At 33.6% G+C, this 25,479-nt stretch overlaps 2 protein-coding genes and 3 long non-coding RNA genes across 5 annotated transcripts; 3 read left to right on the plus strand and 2 right to left on the minus strand.

The window, feature by feature from the left end:
- The first annotated feature begins 1,145 nt into the window (after positions 1 to 1,145).
- LOC141390641 (uncharacterized) lies at positions 1,146 to 1,972 on the plus strand. Its single transcript, XR_012409428.1, has 3 exons — positions 1,146 to 1,185; positions 1,582 to 1,735; positions 1,805 to 1,972. It is a non-coding gene; the product is annotated as an uncharacterized lncRNA (long non-coding RNA).
- Positions 1,973 to 2,790: 818 nt separating this feature from the next.
- Positions 2,791 to 3,357, plus strand: LOC141390643 (uncharacterized). Its single transcript, XR_012409430.1, has 3 exons — positions 2,791 to 2,891; positions 2,964 to 3,115; positions 3,163 to 3,357. It is a non-coding gene; the product is annotated as an uncharacterized lncRNA (long non-coding RNA).
- Positions 3,358 to 3,629: 272 nt separating this feature from the next.
- Positions 3,630 to 6,144, minus strand: LOC141390642 (uncharacterized). The gene is made up of 3 exons (XR_012409429.1): positions 5,720 to 6,144; positions 4,512 to 5,654; positions 3,630 to 4,441 (listed from the first exon to the last, which is right to left on the minus strand). It is a non-coding gene; the product is annotated as an uncharacterized lncRNA (long non-coding RNA).
- A 9,517-nt stretch (positions 6,145 to 15,661) lies between these two features.
- On the minus strand, positions 15,662 to 17,047 carry Dhfr (dihydrofolate reductase). The gene is made up of 2 exons (XM_073982920.1): positions 16,837 to 17,047; positions 15,662 to 16,778 (listed from the first exon to the last, which is right to left on the minus strand). Exons 1-2 carry the CDS (start codon positions 16,914 to 16,916, stop codon positions 16,295 to 16,297), a joined length of 564 nt encoding a protein of 187 aa, XP_073839021.1. The 5' UTR covers positions 16,917 to 17,047; the 3' UTR covers positions 15,662 to 16,294.
- On the plus strand, positions 15,701 to 16,299 carry Sdhaf3 (Succinate dehydrogenase assembly factor 3). Its single transcript, XM_073982932.1, has 3 exons — positions 15,701 to 15,838; positions 15,897 to 16,006; positions 16,077 to 16,299. The coding sequence occupies exons 1-3, from the start codon at positions 15,757 to 15,759 to the stop codon at positions 16,263 to 16,265; spliced, it is 381 nt and encodes a 126-aa protein (XP_073839033.1). The 5' UTR covers positions 15,701 to 15,756; the 3' UTR covers positions 16,266 to 16,299.
- Positions 17,048 to 25,479: the final 8,432 nt, after the last annotated feature.

A 25,479-nucleotide genomic window follows, 5' to 3' on the forward strand; every position in this document is an offset into this window, starting at 1 on the left:
TACCTGATCGAACATGAATTTTCAAAACAAGTTGTTGTAAATTGAATTAGTCATCAAAAATATACGACAATATAGAACTTTACAACTTTATTTCGAAAATTATCGTAAAATTATCTATATATCGTATTAATTGTGTGTAGTAATAACAAATGAAAAAATAAAAAATGATTTTATCGTTGAGACATCATAATAATAAATTTTGATAAATAAAAGTTTTGTTCAGAACTTGCAGCAGTTTTCCCGTTTAGTGCTAAAAATGCGTTCCCGTACTCCGAAGTTTAGCAAGACTTGCACTTCTCTTTAAACAAAAACAGCGCCGAATAACACCCTATTTTCCTGTTTTTTGCCGTACAATTTTGGCATAGTAGAAACTAGCAACATGTTCATTATCATCTAAATACGATAGCTGATACGTTGATTTGCTGCAGTTTTTGCAATTTCCGTAATTTTTTCGTTCCATTATTTTTTAAGAAATTTGTATGGGGAATCAATTTTTGACAATTCGCTCTTTTTTCTAACATTACCATTAAAAAAGTACAATAACACACTGAAAAATAGCATTGTGACAAAGTAATTTAATATTTTTTTCACATTGTTTACAAATTTTGATACTAAAATTTTTTGTTGCATCAATTGACCGTCTACCTTGTTTATTGTGATACGTGAAAAGTGTTGCAACTTTTGGTACTTTTTCAGGCAATAACAGGGTTGTATATCATGTGTACTGCGATTTCGATGTTGATTTCGCTGAAATCACGAAATGAGATGATTTCATTTTTGTATGCGAAATCATGATAATTTTTGCTTGATTCCGCTCGAAATCACGAAACGCCTTCGAAATCACGAAAAGACGCCGAATGTAAACCAAACATAAAATGTTTTATAAAACATGCATCATTTAAGTTCCCTGTAGGAAATGTCAATAGTGGATCTATACTGACTTACTACTGACATTGTCAACAGTACTACTGACAAACTGTAGACAACTAATGTAATTTCCCTGTAGGAAGTGTGGGGTCATGTGTTGACATGTCGGCACTTTGTCTACTAATATGGTGACAAAGTCAACACTTTGTCGCCAGGTTGTCAACTATTGATACCTTTACCTTAATAAGAAGAAGCATTGTGTATATTGACAGATGATAGCCCAACGAGGCATCCTTTTTTTAATTTTAATTGTTTGGGGTAAAATAATTGTTGCGGTTAGTGAAAAAAGTGTTTTTGTAAAAATCAATAAAATATCGTGAAAACTTAAAGCTTATAATTTCAATAACTAGTATGACCAAAAGAATATATAAAAGACATGTGAAAAATAAACAATTCTATAGCAAAGTACGAATTCTGAGGCGACTAACAACATTTGTGGTGAAATTTCGACAATTAGACATTATGTGGAACCTTTAAGGCCTGCGTACATAAGCTGCTCTGCCTGATTGCCTTGCTTTCCTGCTTCATTTTTGACATAATAAAAATAAAAGAATAAAGAAGGCCGAGGAAATTTCGGACTGGGTTGCCCTTTTCTTTTTTATTTTTTTATCAGAAGTAAGCAAGGTAAGCAGGCAAGGCAGCTTATGTACGCAGGCCTTTAGAGAAGATTGTGGAGCCTGATGTATATATTGTCCCGTCTCGCTGGAAATACTGAATGCAACTAAACATAATAATAAATTACAATGTTGAAGAATTATTTGGCAAAAATCGATTGTGAGATTTTTCCAATGTTATACAGCTGCAATAGGCAAGCAAATTTAAGGACATATTTTTTATTTATGTTTATTTATACATGTTTATTCTTTTCAATTCCTAGATGTTATATCAACATTCAGCGAATCGCCTGATAAAACGTTAAGTGCAACAGAAGAAGAACTACTTTAAGGAGACAAGTCATTGGTGCGACTTGGCCAAGAAAATAAAACGAAAACGTTTTTTATTATTTATATGTTAAAATGTTTAAGCAGCCTTGAAAACATAGTCTTTATTTAGGGGTACTTTACACGGTATGTTTTTTACATATGAGTTGTCACTTCTGCAATACAAAATGTATATGCAAAGTGACAACTCATATGTAAAAAACATATCGTGTAAAGTGCCCATTACTAATTTTTACTTATGTGGAATCTTTGGCTTAGCCATTTAAAAAGATACAAATACTGTAATACGCAATTTGTACATTTTTAGCATTTTCAATATTATTTGTTTTATTCTTTAATGAAATATAGTATTTAAACAAATGTGTAGCTTCATCTTCTTATTAAACGTACTATATAGCTGTTTTGTCTATGAAAAGTTCCAAATAAGCTAAAAAATTTAGTATTGAAAATCTGGTACTATTGACTCACTACCTCCAATGTCTATACTGACTCACTACCTCTATTGTCTATACTGACTCACTACCTCCAATGTCTATACTGACTTACTACCTCCAATGTCTATACTGACTTACTACCTCCAATGTCTATACTGACTCACTACCTCAAATGTCAACACATGGTTCCTCAGGAACTACTGACTTACTATTGACATACTAGTTCCATTGTCAGTACTGACTTTCGAATGACACGTTCATACAAAATGTCTCATGGCAGAATAAGAAGGTAATCTCATTTGAAAAAACCGTCCTTGAGCTGCCAAATACAACCATGCATTCAAAACGAAATGAAAGTTGTTTTTGTTATTGTATGTCAATGACAACAATAACAACATACTACTGTTTGTTTACATTTTAAAAATAATATTTGGAACAAATAAATTTCAATTAAGTGATGATGCGACAATCTTTGACACAATTTCGGGAGAATGCGTATTAATTTTTTTTTTTTTTTGGCGCGTCTCTTGGTTAATTTGATTCAGGGCTGCAGAATGCAATAATTGTTGGAAAATTATCAAGAAAGATGGTAAGCAGCGTGCAAAAAGAATTTCTGTGAAAAATCCCTAAAAACAATGTTTTTCTCTATCACGGTCCTCAGGACACACTTGGAAAATAATTAACAAAAGGAGGAAAACAACATTTGCCCATCCGTGATGTCAACAAATCCACCAATTGATTGTCCTGATACCAAAAGCGTTTAGGCAACCAACAACAAGCATAATGCACACTATGCTGACAGCAAACAAGCCGGTAAGTAAATGGGTTGGAGTGATGATGAATGTTGTTCCTTGTTATAGGTCACCAAACCTCTACGGAATCTTGGTAACTCGTCGTACTCTGATCAGTTGGTTTTGGAAACACATGCCTTGATGGTGGCCTCTACTGAAGATCTGGACTGAAATCCAAAAGGTGAAGAAATACCAAAGATTCCGTGCTGGCCGAAGTACCATACGCGTCGTGGATCCCTTATCATGTACCACAATGGTGAAGGTTTTTTTGCAAATATGGTTCCATCCACATTGAAGAACCTTCCTCATCCCAAGATTGCTAACGCTGATTAGTATAGCATTTTTAAATCTGAAGAAATCCGCAGGTACTTCGGCCGTGTTCGTCGTCTCAATCCAATGTCAATTGAATTGGCTAAGAACTACTTTGCTGTTGTTGCCAATAAAGCTGCTGCCAACAGCGCTAAAATGTTACAGCAGGTCTTTGAAACTAGAAGAAATCCGCGCAACACCCCCCACCACCCCAAGAAGATGTACACTTTTGAAATCTTATAAACATTGTTAGAATATTATATATTTTAATGCAGCAAAACGTATGTCTTTTTGTAATATTTAAGAATATGTATATAAAACTAACTTAAGTTTTGCAGCCTTATCTGTTTACAGCATATATTTCCTAGGAAACCGACATCTACGAATGTTTGGGTTTTTAAAAAATAAAAACTTCCCAAGGGAAAAAATACGATATTGTAGTCATGATTATAAACGCTGCATCTAACTTGGGTAGCCATTTCAACAGTTATCGTGCCAAACAGCCATTTTAGTTTGTCACCATAGGATTTTTTGAGATTTGGGTCATTAGGAACCATGTCCATGTTTGAGAGAACTGTTCCGATGTGTTAGTGTTGGACCAATGATGTCACTGGCTGACTTCCGGAACGTCATTAAACTTTGTAAAAGTACTTTCTAATGCACACCGTTAGAAAAACTACGCCAGTTTTCTACCTATTGATCATTTTGTATGTTTATTCTGCGTTTCAAAATCGCATCAGTGTCGTCTTGGATTGCAATACTTCGCATTAATTCTGTATCACAGCGATATGAATAGGATGTTTGACGTTAACATGGCAACTGACTATAGGGAAGTCAGCCACTCTTTCAATTTTTTTGACCACCAGCCATTTATATCGGTCGCTATAGGATTTTTTAAGCTTTGAACGAATATGCATGGACTTGATCACGAAACACATCATATCACTGCAAACAGGACCACAATGAATTTATAAACTATTCTCGATCAGCCCTTAGGAGGAAACTTTGTGTGCAGGTACTCGAAGGCCTTAATCTATGTCTGGAAAAAATATTGCGAGGATTAATTTTTGACAAAATCTGTTGATCCGGTCGTAAGCTATCGTACGCACCACTTTAGCGAAAATCTTTGAACTTTTATGGGGGAAGAAGTTAAAACTCTCCCCCATTCTCGAAATTGATTAAAAATTTGAAAAAATAAGACGAAGACCGATATTTGGACCACATCAGCAGATCCGTTCGAGATTTATCCTTCAGACGGGTGGACAGACAAGACATATTTGGCTCCAAGTTGTCTGAAAAATTTAAATTTAAAAAATTGAAATTAAATTGGTTTCAGATTTGAAATGTAAATAAACCTGACATATGTATGTTTTAACATATACATACAAAGCTTGTCAAAATCATTTTGTCAATGAAGGGACGGCAAAGCGAATACAACTCTGTGAGCTCTGAGCGTGAGGTTACCTTGTATCATTGTATCATGAAAATGTCTATAGGAAATTACATTAGTTGTCTACAGTTTGTCAGTAGTACTGTTGACAATGTCAGTAGTAAGTCAGTATAGATTCACTATTGACGTTTCCTACAGGGTTCCTATAGACATTTTGTATGAACGTGTCATTCGAAAGTCAGTACTGACAGAGGAACTAGTATGTCAATAGTAAGTCAGTAGTTCCTGAGGAATCATGTGTTGACATTGGAGGTAGTGAGTCAGTATAGACATTGGAGGTAGTAAGTCAGTATAGACATTGGAGGTAGTAAGTCAGTATAGACATTGGAGGTATTGAGTCAGTATAGACAATGGAGGTAGCGAGTCAGTATAGACATTGGAGGTAGTGAGTCAATAGTACCAGATTTTCAATACTAATTTTTTAGCTTATTTGGAACTTTTCATAGATAAAACAGCTATATAGTACGTTTAATAAGAAGATGAAGCTACACATTTGTTTAAATACTATATTTCATTAAAGAATAAAACAAATAATATTGAAAATGCTAAAAATGTACAAATTGCGTATTACAGTATTTTTATCTTTTTAAATGGCTAAGCCAAAGATTCCACATAAGTAAAAATTAGTAAATAAAGACAATGTTTTCAAGGCTGCTTAAACATTTTAACATATAAATAATAAAAAACGTTTTCGTTTTATTTTCTTGGCCAAGTCGCACCAATGACTTGTCTGCTTAAAATAGTTCTTCTTCTGTTGCACTTAACGTTTTATCAGGCGATTCGCTGAATGTTGATATAACATCTAGGAATTGAAAAGAATAAACATGTATAAACATAAATACAAAATATGTCCATAAATTTGCTTGCCTATTACAGCTGTATAACATTGAAAAAATCTCACAATCGATTTTTGCCAAATAATTCTTCAACATTGTAATTCATTATTATGTTTAGTTGCATTCAGCATTTCCAGCGAGACGGGATATTAATACATCAGGCTCCACAATCTTCTCTAAAGGTTCCACATAATGTCTAATTGTCGAAATTTCACCACAAATGTTGTTGGTCGCCTCAGAATTCGTACTTTGCTATAGAATTGTTTATTTTTCACTTGTCTTTTATATTTTCTTTTGCTCATACTTGTTATTGAAATTATATGCTTTAAGGTTTCACGATATTTTATTGATTTTTACAAAAACACTTTTTTCGCCAAAGGCAAAAATTATTTTACGCCAAACAATTAAGAAAATTAAGAAAGAGGCTTCGTTGGGCTATCATCTGTCAATATACACAATGCTTCTTCTTATTAAGGTAAAGGTATCAATAGTTGACAACCTGTAGTGGGATTCTGTAACTCATTTTTGCTGTTATCGATAATTGTCGGTAAAATTAAAATGCTTATAATTTCGATAATTAACGAAATTTTTCGGTAAGTTAACGATGAATAAAAAGTAGTCGCTAGCCTCTACCGACACAAACAGTGATGCCAACTTTTCTTTATGGTTTTAGTCATAATTTTGCGATTTAATTTTACCGATTTTTGTCGGCAACAGCAAAAATGAGTTACAGAATCCCACTACTGGTGACAAAGTGTTGACTTTGTCACCATATTAGTAGACAAAGTGGCGACATGTCAACACATGACCCCACACTTCCTACAGGGTTGTTAATTCCATACAATATCTGTCAAATAAATGACGTAAAACCCCAAAACACCTGTTTTAAATGCAAGTGTAAAAGGGTTTTACTCAAACGTTAAGGGGTGTTTACACTATCGATCAATGTCATATGAGCTATCACTTCCTTTATCCATTCGGCATTCTCTATGTTTGTCAAAGTCCATACCACTTTTAGTTTTTGCGTTCACACTAGCACACAATTTCGTATGACCACATAATATAAATCACGCAACAAACACAATTTATTTTGTCAAAAACTAACCAGCAAAAAGTTTGCATCCGCGGATGCAGTTGAATCACTACAAGTGTACAGTACATTTGCCGTTGGAGTACATCTTTTCCTATGAATTCACTTATGAATTTTACAAGAGAGCGCGCAGCTAGGATGTACTCAATTTTGCTTCCACAGCGCACAGCTTGGATGCACTCCATTTGCGATCCAAATCACGGCTTAAGATGTAGTGCTTTGTTTTGATTGAATTTTTAATCAGTCTAAAGATGCAATTTAAATGCAAGCCATTGCGAAATATCCCAAAATAAATAAAATGCATTTATTATTTGTGTAAAACAATAATACAAAGAATTGAGTTTACTTTCTCCGTTCTCCAATTAATCCAAGCGCATCCGATTTTGCTTCATCATCCTAAAGGTTTTTTATTGCTCTGTTCCTTTACGTACCTGAGGTTACCATTTCTTACCATTTTTAACCTGCCAAGCGTTCCTTTACTTTAAAAAGCACGCAATTTATATGGGAGCAGTTCACCACTTTTACCATTTTTTGCCACTGTTACCATTTTTAAAAGTAAAGGAACAGACCATATGTTGTCTTCCCATCACTAGTTCAGCTTTCGAAATGGGCTTCAACTGCACTCCACTCCATTAAAAATTTTCGTCTCGTGAATTACCGCAAAAATGTTCGCAATGCTAAGTTTACATTTACGAAATCCACTCGATTTCAACTGTCAATACCATAGCTCAAACGTCAAATGAAATCTGATCTGGATTTCATTTGTCGTTTAACCTAGTCCCGGGCCATACTAGAGTAATTTCAATGAAATTTGGACATGAAACTTTGCATTTTTGGGAAAAATGCATAATTTCAAGAAACTAGTGTACACGGTTTCGTGTGTTCTGCAATTTTGCTTTGTTGCAATATTCGCATGAAACAAACAGACCGTTTTATTTTACATTTTCTTTTACTTTCATGTCAAAATTTCTGTGAAATTACTCTTAGTGTGGCCCGGGACCTATGGATTTGACAGTTGAAATCGAGTGGATTTCGTAAATGTAAACCAAGCACAACTTAAGTTATTTCTTTATTTTATATCAAATTCTTCGAAATGTATACACTCTCATTTATCTTTTGAAGAAATGTGTAGGGATCAACCAACTGTTTTTTTTCTGTAGGGATCTCCATAGCAATTGCTTATAAAATGTATCGAACGGAGTGCATTTTTCATAACTCTGTTGGAGTACATCGAAAGATGTTGTGAAATCATAACTCCAATTGCACAGCTTCCAAATTTTTTGCTGGGTATAATCGCACTTACATTTTCATTTCCTTTACCTACTTTCTTCATTTTTTGGTAAAATTGTTTTCTTCCAACAATTTATTTCTCAACTACATACGAGAGAGAGATTTCATTGAAAAATTGCATGAAATTATGCGTCTCTAGATCGACCTCCATAGTAGAGAAAGATCATAAAATTGCTGTAGTGGGGAATTCGATTTAAGAACACCTAATTTCATGAAATTTTTTAATGAAATTCACGCTAGTGTGGACCGGGACTAAACGAAAAATGTACATATGAATTGCCACATCATTTTGATAGATGAAAATTTTCATTATGTTCACACTATGTGTACAACATTTACAGGTAGCAAGTTTGATATATCATATGACATTCATAGATAGTAGCTTCGTTCCAGAACTAAAAAGTTTTTACACATTTTGCACATTTTTGCCAAAATGCGTTCCCGTACACCAAAAAAGTTGCAAAATGTTCACTTCTCTTTGAACAAAAATGGCGCTGAATAGCTTTCTCTTTAGAAACTTTTTACACGACAAATTTAGGCGAGCAAAAATGTGCAACATGTTTGCCGGCTTCGGATTGGCTGACAAGTCGACTTTGACATTTGTTCCAGTTTTTATGACGTTTCTGCCATTTTTCCGTTCCCGTACATTTTGAAAAAATGTGTATGTGGAACTCATTTCGACGGTTTTCTCTTTTGACACCTTTACCATTAAAAAAGTACTGGAACGAAGCTGGTGTAAACACCCCTTTGGATGTATTTAGGGCTTTACTAGGCGTTTACACCAGACAGTTTGTCTTCAAATACAACTCTGATTTACTAACACATACATACATTTGTCGGCTGTCTTCCAGCTGTCCAGCATTTTTTCAGAGTCAATGAGGTTAACAAATTTTTGACATTTTTATAAAAAATAAGTGAGATAATAATTGAAATGTGCTGAAAACAAAAGAACATGAACAAAAACAAAATATGTGAACGGAAAACAAAAAGGAATCACGATTTTCATTCATAATTTTATAACTGTTTTTGCAGTTGCCTGGACGCCTACGTCACACAGGCAAGTTTTGGGTTTTTGACAATCAATACATGAACTCAACTGTCCTATCATTTGTAAACGCAGGGTTACAGAGTCAGCTTCTGCTTATGTTCAAAAGTTTTGCTGTGTTCCAGAACCTGCAAGAAGCTATTACTTTTTACTACGATAACAATTTTTCCTTTATGATATCGAAAAAATAGTAAAAACTATCAGATTCTTGCAGTACTGGAACAGACCATTTGTTTCATCACAATGTTGGATGAATTTCATTTCAATAAAAGTTGTAATAAAAATGTTCAATTGCCGCAAGGAAAGAATAAACAAACCAATACCCCGGTTACACTTAACCGGATTAACCCAGTGGGTTTGGGTTTCAAATTTCAATTCCATAGCGCAAACGTCAAATAAATCCTCATGAAGTGGGTTAACCCGGCAAAATAGATAAAATTTGTGTTCAGAACCTGCAAAATATTACTACTTGCAGTAGATTTCCGGTTTACTGCTACAAATACGTTCCCGTACTCCGAAAACTAGCAAGACTTGCACTTCTCTTTAAACAAAAATAGCGCTGAGTAGCACCCTCTTCTCCTGTTTTCTGCTATACAAATTTGCCCTAGTAAAAACTAGCAGCAAGTTTATTGGCATCTGAATACGCTGATACGTTGATTTTGACATTTCTGCTGGAGTTTTTGAATTTTGAGTCATTTTTTCCGTTCCCATATTTTTTAACAAATTTGAATGGGAAAGCAATTTTTGACAATTCGTTGTTTTTTTCTATCATTACCATTAAAAAAGTAAGGGAACACAATGCGTTGTAACAAAGTAATTTAATATTTTTTCAAATTGTTTACAAATTTTGATACTAGAATTTTTTGTTGCAGCAATTGACATCTACCTTGTTTATTGTGATACGTGAAAAGTGTTGCAACTTTTGGTACTTTTTTAGGCTAAAACAGGGTTGTATATCATGAGTACTGTGATTTCGATATTGATTTCGCTGAAATCACGAAATGAGAGGATTTCATTTTTGTATGTCCGTGTTTATACGTTCAAACTGGAATGGCAAATTTACTTCCCAATTTCTTTTAAAATTTCCTTGCAGTTTAGACACGCAAATAATGTTTTTGTCTATTTTCTGATTCTTCTTCACACTCATTTGATCATTCAAAGGCAATACTAAGGCGATATTACTTATAGACATTTAATTAAAAATTAAGTAAATACCCAGCAAAAAAGTTTGGAAGTAGTGCAATGCAGAGTTATGATTTCAATACATCTTTCGATGCAGTCCACACGGAGTTATGAAAATGCACTGCGCTCGATACATTTTGGAAGCACTCGCTTAAAGCCACGCAAACCAATTTTTTGATCCCTACAGTCGCAGTCTTTTTTTTTTGAACACAAGCAAGAGTGTTAAAATTCTAAGAATTTGTTTTATAAAAAATAAAGAAATACAAACTAAAGTTATGAACATTGCTGTAATTCACGAGACGCAAAATATTTTTGAAGTGGAGTTGAAGTTTTTTGGAAATCTGAACTGAAGTAGGAGGAAAAATGAAAAACCATTTGGATGATGAAGCAATATCAATTTCGATGTCATAAAAAGCAGAGTAGAGGAAGTAAACTTAGTTACGATCAAATTTAATGGAGAGTTTTTATAATCTGTGTTAATGTAATAAAGTTAATATTCTTGTTTTACACGAATAAGCAATGTATTTTATTTATTTTGGGATATTTGCAATGACTTGCATTTTATAACATATTTAGACTGCATTTAAATTCAATCCAAAACACTACATCAAAGGCTGTGATTTGGATCGAAAATGGAGTGCATCCTAGCTGTGTGTCGTGGAAGCAAACTGGAGTGCATCCTAGCTGCGCGCTCTCTTGTAAAATTCATAGGTGAATTCATAGGAAAAGATGTACTCCAGCGGCAATTGTTCTAGTGATTTAACTGCATACGCGGATGCAAACTTTTTGCTGGGTACATATGTATATATTTACTAATAATTTTTACTGATCATTTTTTGTTCAATTCATGATATAAATAAAGAGGTAGATTTAAATTAAAACAATCTATAGAACCCTTGTTTTCCCTGAATTCCTAATGGGTAATTTACACGATATGTTTTTTGCATATGAGTTGTCACTTCTCCCATACCAAATGTATATGCAAAGTGACAACTCATATGTAAAAAACATATCGTGTAAAGTACCCATAAAACATCAAAATTAGTAACCACAAAAGCAACAAGTTGGTTTGTTTACAATACCATTTTTGAGCATTTTATAAAAAACGAGAAAAATGAATGAAGTGTCAAGATTTCTTCACATAATCGAGTTGTGGATATGATAAAATGTTTGTTTCAATGCAAAGCTGACGAATTTCTTCCATATGCATGTTCTAAAAAAAATTTAAAAATCATTGATTTCGATTGTTTTTAAAATTGTTTGGCATATTATTCAAACAGCACACACACATACACAGATTGTTTATATTGTTTTGACGTTTTAGAAACATACGAAAGAAAAAATTTAAACTGACAAAAAGCTTTAGCTAACCTGTCTTATGGGTACTTTACACGATATGTATTTTACATATGGGTTGTCACTTTGCGTATACATTTTGTATATAAAAAGTGACAACCCATATGTAAAATACACATCGTGTAAAGTACTCATTATTAAACCATGGTTCAATTTATTTTTCATCACAAAAGTTTTTATTTCAAATGTATGCGTTGTTGTTTATTTGCCGGTGGAGAAAATAAAATGAAAGAAAATGCAAAAAAAACTGTGAAGAATAAAGAAACAAAACAGAATTTGCTAGTACAGGGGTGTGTATACCCCCTCTTAAGGAAGAAACACAATGAAATACGCCGCTTTATCACGCTCAGTTTCATGTAAAAGACTAATGCGGGGCATACACTATACTGCCAAACTGCACTGCCAAATGAACCCTTGTGTACGTGTGTGATTGAATAGTGTGTGGCATTCCTTTAATCCATATTCCAAAAATGATGAATTTTCCTCCAAAACTCGATTTTGGGTTGAAGTTTTCCAATTTTTTTAATTTCTTCACAAATAATATTTGTTGTTTTCTAAAATTATTTGTTGGTTACTTGGAAAATAAACAAAATTCATCGGATTGAAAGGGGTTCATTTACAAAATCAAAACTATTTTGATTTCAATCCTGCCAAAACTACTCCCAAATACATTGACAAAAACTTCAAAATTTACTAATACTATTACAAATGCTGTCCTGCATGCCAATAGTGTATGCCCGGCATTAAGGCAAAGTACTATCTAATTCAAATTAATTAGACATCATTTGAATTAGGTAGTACTTGGCCTTTAATCTTTGACATTAAATTGAGCGTGAAAAAAGCGGCGTATTTCATTCTGTTCACACCTTTATTCCTCTCTACTCTACTCCCTCTCCCATAAACTCAATTTTCTTTCCCATTAACTTTGAACGTCTAAACACCGACTATGCAAAATCATGGTAAATTCTGCTTGATTTCGCACGAAATCAAGGTACGCCTGCGAAATCGCGAAACGATGCCGAATGTAAACCAAGCATAAGAATTATTTTGAAAAATTAAGAAAATTTAAGGGCATGGTCATGATACAATAACATGGTACAAATACACAGGTAGCCGCATCGGCAATTGTTGGCAACATAAGATGTCAAAATTTGGCATCAATTCAATGCAATTGACACATTATGTTACCATCAGCTGGCATGATAATTGGTCTGTTCCTTTACTTTTGAAAGTGGTAAAACCGGCAAAAGTAGCAAAAGTTGTAATCTGCTTCCATATGAATTGTATGGTGTCTGAAGTAAAGGAACGCTTTTCGAGTAAAAAGTTGTAAAACTTGAAGATTCTTGCACGTAAAGGAACAGAGCTAATGCTAACTGTATTATTGTACCATGTACAATAAGAAGGTAGCAGCAACTGCCGTTTTTGGTAACATAAGATGTCAAAATTTGACATAAATTCAATGCAATTGACACATTATGTTACCATCACCTGGCCTTCAGCTGGGCTGATAATAGGTCTGTTCGTTTACTCAATAATTTGTACAAATTTGTACAAGTCCAGCAACTTCTTGTAATCGACTAAGGTCTTTTGCATTGTACTGTAGAGTAAATGAACAACATCCAGTAACAATTTGTACAAATTGTAAGTAAACGAACACACATAATGCTACCTTCTTATTGTATCATGGGCATGGTGTTGTTTTGGAGAGTATAGCCGAGAGACACACTGTCTAGTTTGTCTAGTTGTCTCTTTTTATCGCTTGTCTATAAAATGTGTGTTCCCTTACTTTTTTTAATGGCAAAAGTAGTAAAAGAGCGAACTGTGAAGAATGAAATACACACACCATTATTTAAAATGTACGCGAACGGAAAATTAAAAAAAACGTCAAAAAACTGGAACAAATGTCAAAGTCGTAATACCGGCCAATTAGAAGATGATAACCATGTTACTATTTTTAGGGCCCGTTATTACATTCTTTCTGTAGTTAAATATTGGCCGGTATCGGTCAGATAACCCATTTTTTATTCTTACATGTTTGCTTTAAGAATAAGTGTCAGATAAATTAAAAGGAACTTTGTGTTCCTTTTAAAATTTAAACTGCGCCCGAGAGTATGCTGCACCAAGAGCAAGAAAAAATTGTCAGCAAATTCAAATCAACCAATCAGGTTTGAGAAAACTTGAGGTATACAGATTTTTTTGCTTGATATTGCCATATTTTTACAAAATATAATATTTAGTTTAAATGGAAGATGTAATAACAAATCCCTTGTAATGCGAACTTTATTCCTTACTTCTCTTAAAGTAAGGTATAACAAAAATGGACTTTAAAGACAACATGTAAAAACGGGCCTAGGTCTGTAACATGGCACAATTACCCAGGTAGTGGCATCGTAAAACTTTGAATATGTTATGTCAAAACTTTCCTTACGTTGTTGGGGAAATTAGAACAAAAATAATTTTTTTTTATAAAGAGATTTGACTTTTCATATTCGATCAGCTGGTGTGATACCACTACCTGGTAGTTCTGCCATGGTCTGTAACTAGCACAAACACAATTTTGACCAAAAATTCTTCAAGCTTTCCATATGATAAACAGCATATAACGGAATGTTACTTAAATCTTGTTTATGTAAACGGTAAAGACTAGTAGTCTGTTGTATTAAAGCTTTTTGCAGGGTTAACCTTCTTAACGAGGATTTATTTGATGTATACATAGTGGAATTGAAACTGTCAATTCCTTTGCGTATACGTCAAATGAAATCTCATTTGAAATCCATAGGATCTCATTGGACGTTTAAGCAATGAAATTGACAGTTGAAATCGAGTGGATTTCGTAAATGTAAACCTAGCATTATAGTCAATCCCACAGCAGCGGGTTCTTTCTTTTCAATCCTACGCCAGCGGTTGGCCAACCAACAACCAAGCATCAAACCTATGGTTCTACGTAGGTTTCTATGTTGCTACAACAACAACATTATATTACGTTTACATTTACGAAATCCACTCGATTTCAACTGCCAATTCCATTACATAAACCTCAAATGAAATCCAGTGGATTTCATATGAGTTTTATTTGACGTGTACACAAAGAAATTAGGTCTGTTCTATAGCTCAAAAGTTTGTACAAATTTGTACAAACTTTTACAAAATGCAGTTCGTTAACATACTTGTTCAGTTAAAGAGAAATGAGAAGTACTTGCTAGTAGTTGCAAGAACTTACAAGTAATTTTTACATGCAAAGTTATCGAACAGGCCTATTGACAGTTGAAACCCACTCGATTTCGTAAATGTAAACGTAATATTATGCTAAGTTTACATTTACGAAATCCACTTGTTTTCAACTGTCACTTCTAATGCTTAAATGTCAAATAAATTCCAATCGATTTCATTTGACGTATATGCAAAGGAATTGACAGTTGAAACCCACTCGATTTCGTAAATGTGGACCCAGTGGATTTGTTAAATCCGGTAATGTTACACTAGAGTTTTTTGCCGGCTTAACCCACTTCATGAAGATTTATTTGACGTTTGCGTTATGGAATTGACATTTGAAATCCACACCCACTGGGTTAATCCGGTTAAAACGCCTGTTAGACTATACATTTATAACATGTTTATGTGCATTATCTCGATTTATTTGACAGATATTGTTTGAAAATTACAAGTTAAATCGACTGGATTTGTTTAATCCACCATAGTCCAAACGTACTATAAGTGTAACCGAGGTTTTATATATAAACGCACTATTTGATCTGTTCCAGTACTGCAAGAATCTACTAATTTTTACTATTTTTTTTTTCGATAACATAAAGGAAAAAATGTTATCATAGCAAAAAATAGTAGCTTCTTGCAGATTCTGGAACAGAGCAATTATAGTACGATTACATTAAGAGTCCGGTTAAGTGTAAACGGGGTATTAGGCTTGAACTTTTATTTCACGAAAGATTTTCTCACGTGAATGTGGCAACTCTAAAATATCACACCCCTTGCAACACTACCATGAACATATGTTTTGTGTTTTGATTACACCATAACCTCAATATTCTTTTATTTTGTAAATAATAAAAAACAAATTACGTGAAAATTTAATGCTAAGCCGTAAATAATGTCTAAACTATTAGTAGATCAATTGTCACATCCACAAAGAGTACGCATTTTGTATAAAACAATATTACGTTTACATAGAGGTAAGAATACTAATAAATATTCTATTCAAAACTGGAAAAAAATTGAAATCTCGCCTAGGTCTACCGTCTGAATTAAAAGATTTGGGCGACAAATATGTTAAGGATGAATTCAGAAGGCATTTAAAATGCAACCCCATGGAAGCACAATTATTTATGACAGAATGGGCCGTAAGAAGAAAATAATAATTTATTAAAAAATCAACTTTTTATTTAAATTTTGTTAACTATTTCATTGTAGAAATATGCAGTTACTATTAGTAAACAATTAGGTATACGCGGTAAACCATTGGGTACGCTTGGCGATGATTTGGATGAAGAAACTGTTGAAATGTTAAAGGATGACCAAGTCGTGCAGTTATATGAATTAATGTTGGCAGCAAAAGGTATTGAAGAAGATGTTATAACAAAAGAAGATATTACAAAATAAATGAAGTACAAGTACATACATAGTTCTTTTTAAACTTGTTGCTTTTCCAAAATCTTATATTCATATTGAATATTATTTTCTTCCTGAATGCCTTTGGGAGTTTCAGGATCTAAGTCAACTTCTTTGAAGTCGTTTGGAATGCTTGGGAAGAATGTATCACAATCAAATGTTGCATGGATTTTTGTCAAATACAAACGATGACAACGTGCTGAAGCCATAGCTTCGGCATAAACACCACTACCGCCAACAATCCACACCGTTTCAATTTGTTGTTTAATGTCCTTATCTGTTTCCAGGAACTTCATTGCAGATTCCAGATTTGGATAGAGCAAGACATCAGCTGGTAACTCGGTTGGATTTAATGTTGTACTTAAGACAATGTTTAAACGTTCCGGTAATGGGCGTTTTGACGCAGGTACACCAAAATATGTTTTTCTACCCATAATAACGACATTGCGTTTACTGGGATCGCGAACACGTTTTGTGGTGCTGCTAAAGTACTTCAATTCGGATCTGCGAAAGAATGCAACATGTGAGATGCATTTTAAAGCTGATCTATGCTTTTACTTACTTTAGGCGCCATGGTAGATCACCTTTTATTCCAATGCCGAAATTCTCACAAACCGCAACTATTAAACTGAATCTCAGCATAACTGTCTTAAAATTTTTTAAAAAATTTTCCACTGCAAGAAGAATCTGATTTTGATCTTATCTCACTTTTATTTAATGGCTTTGTAAACAAACAAGTTTAAGTTTTGAGCAGATTTGGCCAGTGTATTAATTCACAATAACGATAGAGAAAAAGCTATTTCAAAAGCCGCCAAACACAATGACGGCGACAACTTCCGTGGGCGTGGGCCAGTCTTTTGACTACATCGCGATCATGGCACAATATTAAAGGTACAACGGCAAAAACAGCTGATTATCACATTAGTTGTCAAAATCTATTATTGTGAATAAAATTACATACAAAAAGGTATACAAGCAATTCACAGTAATACGTTATTTTGACGTTTGTAGTGGTAAATGGTCCGATTACTGTTATCGATGTAACACCTTCTTATTCCGCCATGATCGCGACCAAGGCACATTTATATAAGGTAGATGCATGAATTATAACTAACAAATTTACAAAAGCAACATTTGGTCTGTTCCAGTGCTGCAAGAATTTACTAATTTTTACTATTTTTTCGATAACATAAAGGGAAAAATGTTATCGTTGTAAAAACTAGCAGCTTCTGGAACAGAGCAAAAATACATTTTGAAAATCCTCTAAAATAGAACAAATTTGAATCAAAATGTAAATATATGGTCTGTTCCAGTACTGCAAGAATCTACTAATTTTTACTATTTTTTCGTTAACATAAAGGAAAAAATGTTATCGTAGTAAAAAATAGTAGCTTCTTGCAGGTTCTGGAACAGAGCAATAATAAAGCATTCAGAACTGTCGTGGGTCATTTTTTATTCCATGTTTGGGATGAAAAGCAGTATTTTATGGCAACAAATTTCGAAGTTTCAAATTTCATGAGAAGACCCTATAACATTTTGAAAACTAATGGTCTGTTCCAGAACCGCAACAATCTATTAATTTTTACTATTTTTTCCGATAACATAAAGGGAAAAATGCTATCGTAAATGCATAAATTTACAAAAAAAGTAAAAATACAGCTGTTTGTCACTTCTATCTTCTATAAATGTGTCTTGATCGCGACTACAACACGACATCGTGCTCCTTTACGTCTCTGAGGTTACCAGTTTTTACCATTTTGTGCCACTGTTACCATTTTTAAAAGTAATAGTACAGTTACACTAGAGATTTTTGCCGGGTTAACCCACTTCGAGAGGATTTGCTCTATGGAATTGACATTTGAAATCCAAACCCACTGGGTTAATCCGGTTAACTGTAACCGGGGTATAAGGCCATGTTTATATTATAGCCTTTGGCAGAATTAACCTTGTTAATGAGGATTTTTTTACTTATACGTAAAGAGTTGACATTTGAAACCGAGTGGGTTTATTAAATCCGGTTATATATAGTACGTTTATATAAAAGGAGTAAGTTTACATTTACGAAATTTCATTGCTTAAACGTCAAATGAAATCCAATGGATTTCAGATTAGTTTTTATTTGATGTCGTCAAGGAGCATCTTACTAGGCGTTTACACCAGACAATAGGTATGTTCGATACTCAAAAGTTTTTACAAATTTGTATAAATTTTTACAAAATGCTGTTCGATAACAAACTTGCTCAGTAAAGCGGGGTACACATCATCAGTTTTGCTCAAAAAATCGATTGCTTGCCTGTGTGGCACTTTCTTTTTGTCTGTCATCAGGCAACCACAAAATATTTTGATGTTGCTGGACAGTTTGACAGTTATCGATATTTCCGAAAAATCGACAGTCAAAACTGATCGTGTGTACCCCGCTTAAAGGAGAAATGATATCTCCATATTTAAATTAGGCAACTTTCTTTGCGGCAATTGTCAGTTTGTCGGTGAGAGAGGGTGTTGAGAGGCAAAGGGTTACCATATGCCTCACCTCTCTCTCCATCAAATTGACAATTGCCGCAAGGAAAATTGCCTAATGTAAATATGAACCCTGTACATGTAAATAGTTGCAAGAACTTGCAAATACTTTTTACTTGCGAAGTTATCGAACAAACATAATTTGTCTTCAAATACTACTCTGATTTGCTTACATTTGTCAGCTGTCTCCCGTCCCACAGCTGTCCATAATTTTTACAAAGACAGTCGGGTTAACATATTTTTGAAATTTTTGTAAAAATATATGGCCTGTTCCCGTACTTTATAAAGTGGTAAAAGTCGTAAAAGTCGTAAACGATTTTCGTATAAATTTTGTATACGGGAACGCAAAATGTGTAAAAGTGATAAAAATTGTAAAAACTTTTACACATTTTACCCGAAAAAGCGTTCCCGTACACAAAAAAGTTGTGAAATGTTCACATCTCTTAAAACAAAATTGGCGCTGAATGACGTTCTCTTTAAAAACTTTTTACTCGAAGAATTTGATCGTGTAAAAAATATTTAAGTGGTTGCCGGCTTCTGGTTGGCTTATACGCTGACTTTGACATTTGTTCCCGTTTTTTTGACGTATTTCATTTTTTTCGTACGGGAAACGAAGCTTATGTGAAATAATAATTGAATTGTTTTGACCGTGTTTAGACATTCAAACTGGAAAGAAAATTTTTCTTCTCAATTTCTTTTAAAATTTCCTTGTTGTTTAGACACGGAAATCATTTCTGTGTCAATTTCATAATTTTTCTTATTCTTCTTCACATTCATTTTCTCATTGCGCCGTTCAAAAACAAATCCAAGGCAAAATTGTAATGAAAAGTAAAAATGGACGTCAGTGATAAACAATTAATTATTAAAGGAACTCGTGGGGGGCAGATGCCCCTTCCTAGCTATTCGTAGCTACGCCCATAGTCATTCGCCGTCATTTTCGTTTAAAGAGAAGTGAACATTTTACAACTTTTTGTGTACGGGAACGGTTTTTCATGTAAAAGTGGTAAAAATTGTAAAAACTTTTTAGTTCTAGAACAAACTTAATACTATGTTTACATTTACGAAATCCACTCGATTTCAACTGTCAATTCCATTGCTCAAACGTCAAATGGAATCCAATCGATTTCAGATGAGTTTTCATTTGACGAATACGCAACGGAATTGACAGTTGAAATCGAGTGGATTTCGTAAATGTAAACATAGTATAATGCTGGTGCTACTTTTGTTGTTTTGATCAAAAAACATCAATCAAAACTCCCATCAACAAAAGTGATTAAAACATTAATATAATAGTTTTAAAAAACGTTAAATAATACCCCGGTTACACTTAAACGGATTAACCCCCCACCCCCCTACTGGGTTTCAAATGTCAATTCCATAGCGCAAACGTCAAATAAATCCTCATTAAGTGGGTTATGGGTACTTTACACGATATGTTTTTTACATATGAGTTGTCACCCCTCCCCTAATATGTAAAAAACATATCGTGTAAAGTACCCATTAACCCGCAAAAAAACTCTAATGTAACCGTACTATAACATCTTTCTAAGTTTTAAAAGGTTTTTATTAATAAATTTCCCAAAACCACATACAAAATGTGTGTTCGTTTACTCAAAATTTGTACAAATTGTTACTAATGTTGTTCGTTTACTCTACAGTACAATGCAAAATACCTTACTAGGCGTTTACACCAGACAGTTTGTCTTCGAATACAACTCTGATTTACTAACACATACATACATTTGTCGTTTGTCTCTCAGCTGTCCATCATTTTTTCACAGACAGTAATGGGTACTTTACACGGTATGTTTTTTACATATGAGTTGTCACTTCTCCCATACAAAATGTATATGTAAAGTGACAACTCATATGTAAAAAACATACCGTGTAAAGTACCCATAAGGAAGATAAATTTTTGGCATTTTTGTAAAAATAAGTGAGATAATAATAGAAATGTGTCGAAAACAAAAGGACATGATCAAAAACAAAATATGTGAACGGAAAACAAAAATAAATCGATGATTTTCATTCAAAATGATAACATAAGGGAAAAATGCTATCGTAAATGCATAAATTTACAAAAAAAGTAAAAATACAGCTGTTTGTCACTTCTATCTTCTATAAATGTGTCTTGAGCGCGACTACAACACGACATCGTGCTCCTTTACGTCTCTGAGGTTACCAGTTTTTACCATTTTGTGCCACTGTTACCATTTTTAAAAGTAATAGTACAGTTACACTAGAGATTTTTGCCGGGTTAACCCACTTCGAGAGGATTTGCTCTATGGAATTGACATTTGAAATCCAAACCCACTGGGTTAATCCGGTTAACTGTAACCGGGGTATAAGGCCATGTTTATATTATAGCCTTTGGCAGAATTAACCTTGTTAATGAGGATTTTTTTACCTTATACGTAAAGAGTTGACATTTGAAACCGAGTGGGTTTATTAAATCCGGTTATATATAGTACGTTTATATAAAAGGAGTAAGTTTACATTTACGAAATTTCATTGCTTAAACGTCAAATGAAATCCCATGGATTTCAGATTAGTTTTTATTTGATGTCGTCAAGGAGCATCTTACTAGGCGTTTACACCAGACAATAGGTATGTTCGATACTCAAAAGTTTTTACAAATTTGTATAAATTTTTACAAAATGCTGTTCGATAACAAACTTGCTCAGTAAAGCGGGGTACACATCATCAGTTTTGCTCAAAAAATCGATTGCTTGCCTGTGTGGCACTTTCTTTTTGTCTGTCATCAGGCAACCACAAAATATTTTGATGTTGCTGGACAGTTTGACAGTTATCGATATTTCCGAAAAATCGACAGTCAAAACTGATCGTGTGTACCCCGCTTAAAGGAGAAATGATATCTCCATATTTAAATTAGGCAATTTCCTTTGCGGCAATTGTCAGTTTGTCGGTGAGAGAGGGTGTTGAGAGGCAAAGGGTTACCATATTCCTCACCTCTCTCTCCATCAAATTGACAATTGCCGCAAGGAAAATTGCCTAATGTAAATATGAACCCTGTACATGTAAATAGTTGCAAGAACTTGCAAATACTTTTTCTTGCGAAGTTATCGAACAGACATAATTTGTCTTCAAATACTACTCTGATTTGCTAACTCATACTTACATTTGTCAGCTGTCTCCCGTCCCACAGCTGTCCATAATTTTTACAAAGACAGTCGGGTTAACATATTTTTGAAATTTTTGTAAAAATATATGGCCTGTTCCCGTACTTTATAAAGTGGTAAAAGTCGTAAAAGTTGTAAAAGTCGTAAACGATTTTCGTATAAATTTTGTATACGGGAACGCAAAATGTGTAAAAGTGATAAAAATTGTAAAAACTTTTACACATTTTACCCGAAAAAGCGTTTCCGTACACAAAAAAGTTGTGAAATGTTCACATCTCTTAAAACAAAATTGGCGCTGAATGACGTTCTCTTTAAAAACTTTTTACTCGAAGAATTTGATCGTGTAAAAAATATTTAAGTGGTTGCCGGCTTCTGGTTGGCTTATACGCTGACTTTGACATTTGTTCCCGTTTTTTTGACGTATTTCATTTTTTTCGTTCCCGAACTATTTAAAAAAACTTTTATGTGAGAATAATTTTTTACAGTTCTCTCTTTTACGAGTTTTACTATTAAAAAGTACGGGAACGAAGCTTATGTGAAATAATAATTGAATTGTTTTGACCGTGTTTAGACATTCAAACTGGAAAGAAAATTTTTCTTCTCAATTTCTTTTAAAATTTCCTTGTTGTTTAGACACGGAAATCATTTCTGTGTCAATTTCATAATTTTTCTTATTCTTCTTCACATTCATTTTCTCATTGCGCCGTTCAAAAACAAATCCAAGGCAAAATTGTAATGAAAAGTAAAAATGGACGTGAGTGATAAACAATTAATTATTAAAGGAACTCTTGAATTGCATTTTAATTTTGATATTTCAACTTATTTCGAATTGTTTTTGCTTAAAAATAGCTTTTCCTCCAAAAGGTTTTTTTAATTGTCTTCGCTGTTGTATGTTTCTCGACAGAGAAAATAAAATAAAACAAAAGAAAATGCAAAAACAAATCTGCAGGCAACTTCAGGTTGTATACGAAGAAAAACGAAACAAAACAGAATTTGCCAGTACAGAGGTGTGTGTACCCCCTCTTATTCCTCTCTACTCCCTCGCCCATAAACTCAATTTTCTTTCCCATCAACTTTCCCTGTATAAACACGGACTTTGAAAACAATAGAACATTAACAAAAATAAAATATGTGAACGGAAAACAAAAACAAATCGTTCATAATTTTACAACTGTTTTTGCAGTTGTCTTGGCGCGTACGCCACACAAATGCTTGTTTTTTTCGTAATGTTTGGTTTACATTCGGCGTCTTTTCGTGATTTCGAAGGCGTTTCGTGATTTCGCGCGGAATCAAGCAAAAATTATCATGATTTCGCATACAAAAATGAAATCATCTCTTTTCGTGATTTCAGCGAAATCAACATCGAAATCACAGTACACATGATATACAACCCAGTTTGTGACTGAAAAAGTACCAAAAGTTGCAACACTTTTCACGTATCACAATAAACAAGGTAGATGGTCAATTGCTGCAACAAAAAATTTTAGAATCAAAATTTTTAAACAATGTGAAAAAAAATATTAGATTACTTTGTTACAATGCTATTTTTCATTGCGTTCTCGTACTTTTTTAATGGTTATGTTAGAAAAAAGAGCGAAATGTCTAAAATTGCTTCCCCATACAAATTTCTTAAAAAATACGGGAACGAAAAAATTACGGAAATTGCAAAAACTGCAGCAAATCAACGTATCAGCTATCGTATTTAGATGATAATTATCATGTTGCTAGTTTCTACTCGGCGCTATTTTTGTTTAAAGAGAAGTGTAAGTCTTGCTAGACTTCGGAGTACGGGAACGGGTTCTATACACAATGAATACGATATATAGATAGTTTTACGATAATTTTCGAAATAAAGTTGTAAAGTTCTATATTGTCGTATATTTTTGATGACTAATTCAATTTGCAACAACTTGTTTTGAAAATTCATGTTCGATCAGCTGCGCGTATGCATCTACCTTGATCATTGTGATATGTATGAAATCAACAAAAAAATAAGTGTAAACACCGGGATGTATTTCAGGATTTCGTGAAATCCAGTGGATTTTAGAGCGCAAGTATAAACTTGGCATAATATTCATATTTTTTTTTTACATACAAATGAAGTTTTTTGTAGGATCTAGTGGGGGGGGGGGGGGCAGATGCCCCTTCCTAGCTATTCGTGGCTACGCCCATAGTCATTCGCCGTCATTTTCGTTTAAAGAGAAGTGAACATTTTACAACTTTTTGTGTACGGGAACGGTTTTTCATGTAAAAGTGGTAAAAATTGTAAAAACTTTTTAGTTCTAGAACAAACTTAATACTATGTTTACATTTACGAAATCCACTCGATTTCAACTGTCAATTCCATTGCTCAAACGTCAAATGAAATCCAATCGATTTCAGATGAGTTTTCATTTGACGAATACGCAAAGGAATTGACAGTTGAAATCGAGTGGATTTCGTAAATGTAAACATAGTATAATGCTGGTGCTACTTTTGTTGTTTTGATCAAAAAACATCAATCAAAACTCCCATCAACAAAAGTGATTAAAACATTAATATAATAGTTTTAAAAAACGTTAAATAATACCCCGGTTACACTTAAACGGATTAACCCCCCACCCCCCTACTGGGTTTCAAATGTCAATTCCATAGCGCAAACGTCAAATAAATCCTCATTAAGTGGGTTATGGGTACTTTACACGATATGTTTTTTACATATGAGTTGTCACCCCTCCCCTAATGTAACCGTACTATAACATCTTTCTAAGTTTTAAAAGGTTTTTATTAATAAATTTCCCAAAACCACATACAAAATGTGTGTTCGTTTACTCAAAGTTTGTACAAATTGTTACTAATGTTGTTCGTTTACTCTACAGTACAATGCAAAATACCTTACTAGGCGTTTACACCAGACAGTTTGTCTTCGAATACAACTCTGATTTACTAACACATACATACATTTGTCGTTTGTCTCTCAGCTGTCCATCATTTTTTCACAGACAGTAATGGGTACTTTACACGGTATGTTTTTTACATATGAGTTGTCACTTCTCCCATACAAAATGTATATGTAAAGTGACAACTCATATGTAAAAAACATACCGTGTAAAGTACCCATAAGGAAGATAAATTTTTGGCATTTTTGTAAAAATAAGTGAGATAATAATAGAAATGTGTCGAAAACAAAAGAACATGATCAAAAACAAAATAAATCGATGATTTTCATTCAAAATGTTACAACTGTTTTTGCAGTTGTCGGTATGATTTGATGTAACACCTTCTTATTCCCCCATGGTTACTCATGATACAAGGTAACCTCACGCTCACAGAGTTGTATTGTAAACAATCATATACATACATATTTTTCAGTTACATTTTAATTTGAACTTAAACGACAATTTCAAAATATCTTAAATTATCAACAAAAAATATGGGTTCTTGCAAAATTTAAATGTTTCCGGTATTCAAGGGATTGTCAGAAATGTCTCTAATGTAAGTAATGTGGTGTATCTCGGACGACTTTTTGTACATGCGTATATTGTGGGTTGTTGGACATATGCTTAAGT

The sequence above is a fragment of the Musca autumnalis genome, unplaced genomic scaffold, assembly GCF_047663935.1.
Source record: "Musca autumnalis isolate F117 unplaced genomic scaffold, ASM4766393v1 scaffold_1, whole genome shotgun sequence".
Classification (NCBI taxonomy): domain Eukaryota; kingdom Metazoa; phylum Arthropoda; class Insecta; order Diptera; family Muscidae; genus Musca; species Musca autumnalis.

Excerpts from the sequence above, each read along its gene's own strand:
- Sdhaf3 (XM_073982932.1), top strand. The coding sequence starts at position 15,757 with ATGTCTAAACTATTAGTAGATCAATTGTCACATCCACAAAGAGTACGC. Across the intron at positions 15,839-15,896 it reads AATATTACGTTTACATAGAG|GTCTACCGTCTGAATTAAAA; the intron begins GTAAGAATACTA and ends AATCTCGCCTAG. Across the intron at positions 16,007-16,076 it reads TATTTATGACAGAATGGGCC|AAATATGCAGTTACTATTAG; the intron begins GTAAGAAGAAAA and ends ATTTCATTGTAG.
- Dhfr (XM_073982920.1), bottom strand. The coding sequence starts at position 16,916 with ATGCTGAGATTCAGTTTAATAGTTGCGGTTTGTGAGAATTTCGGCATT. Across the intron at positions 16,779-16,836 it reads GATCTACCATGGCGCCTAAA|ATCCGAATTGAAGTACTTTA; the intron begins GTAAGTAAAAGC and ends ATTCTTTCGCAG.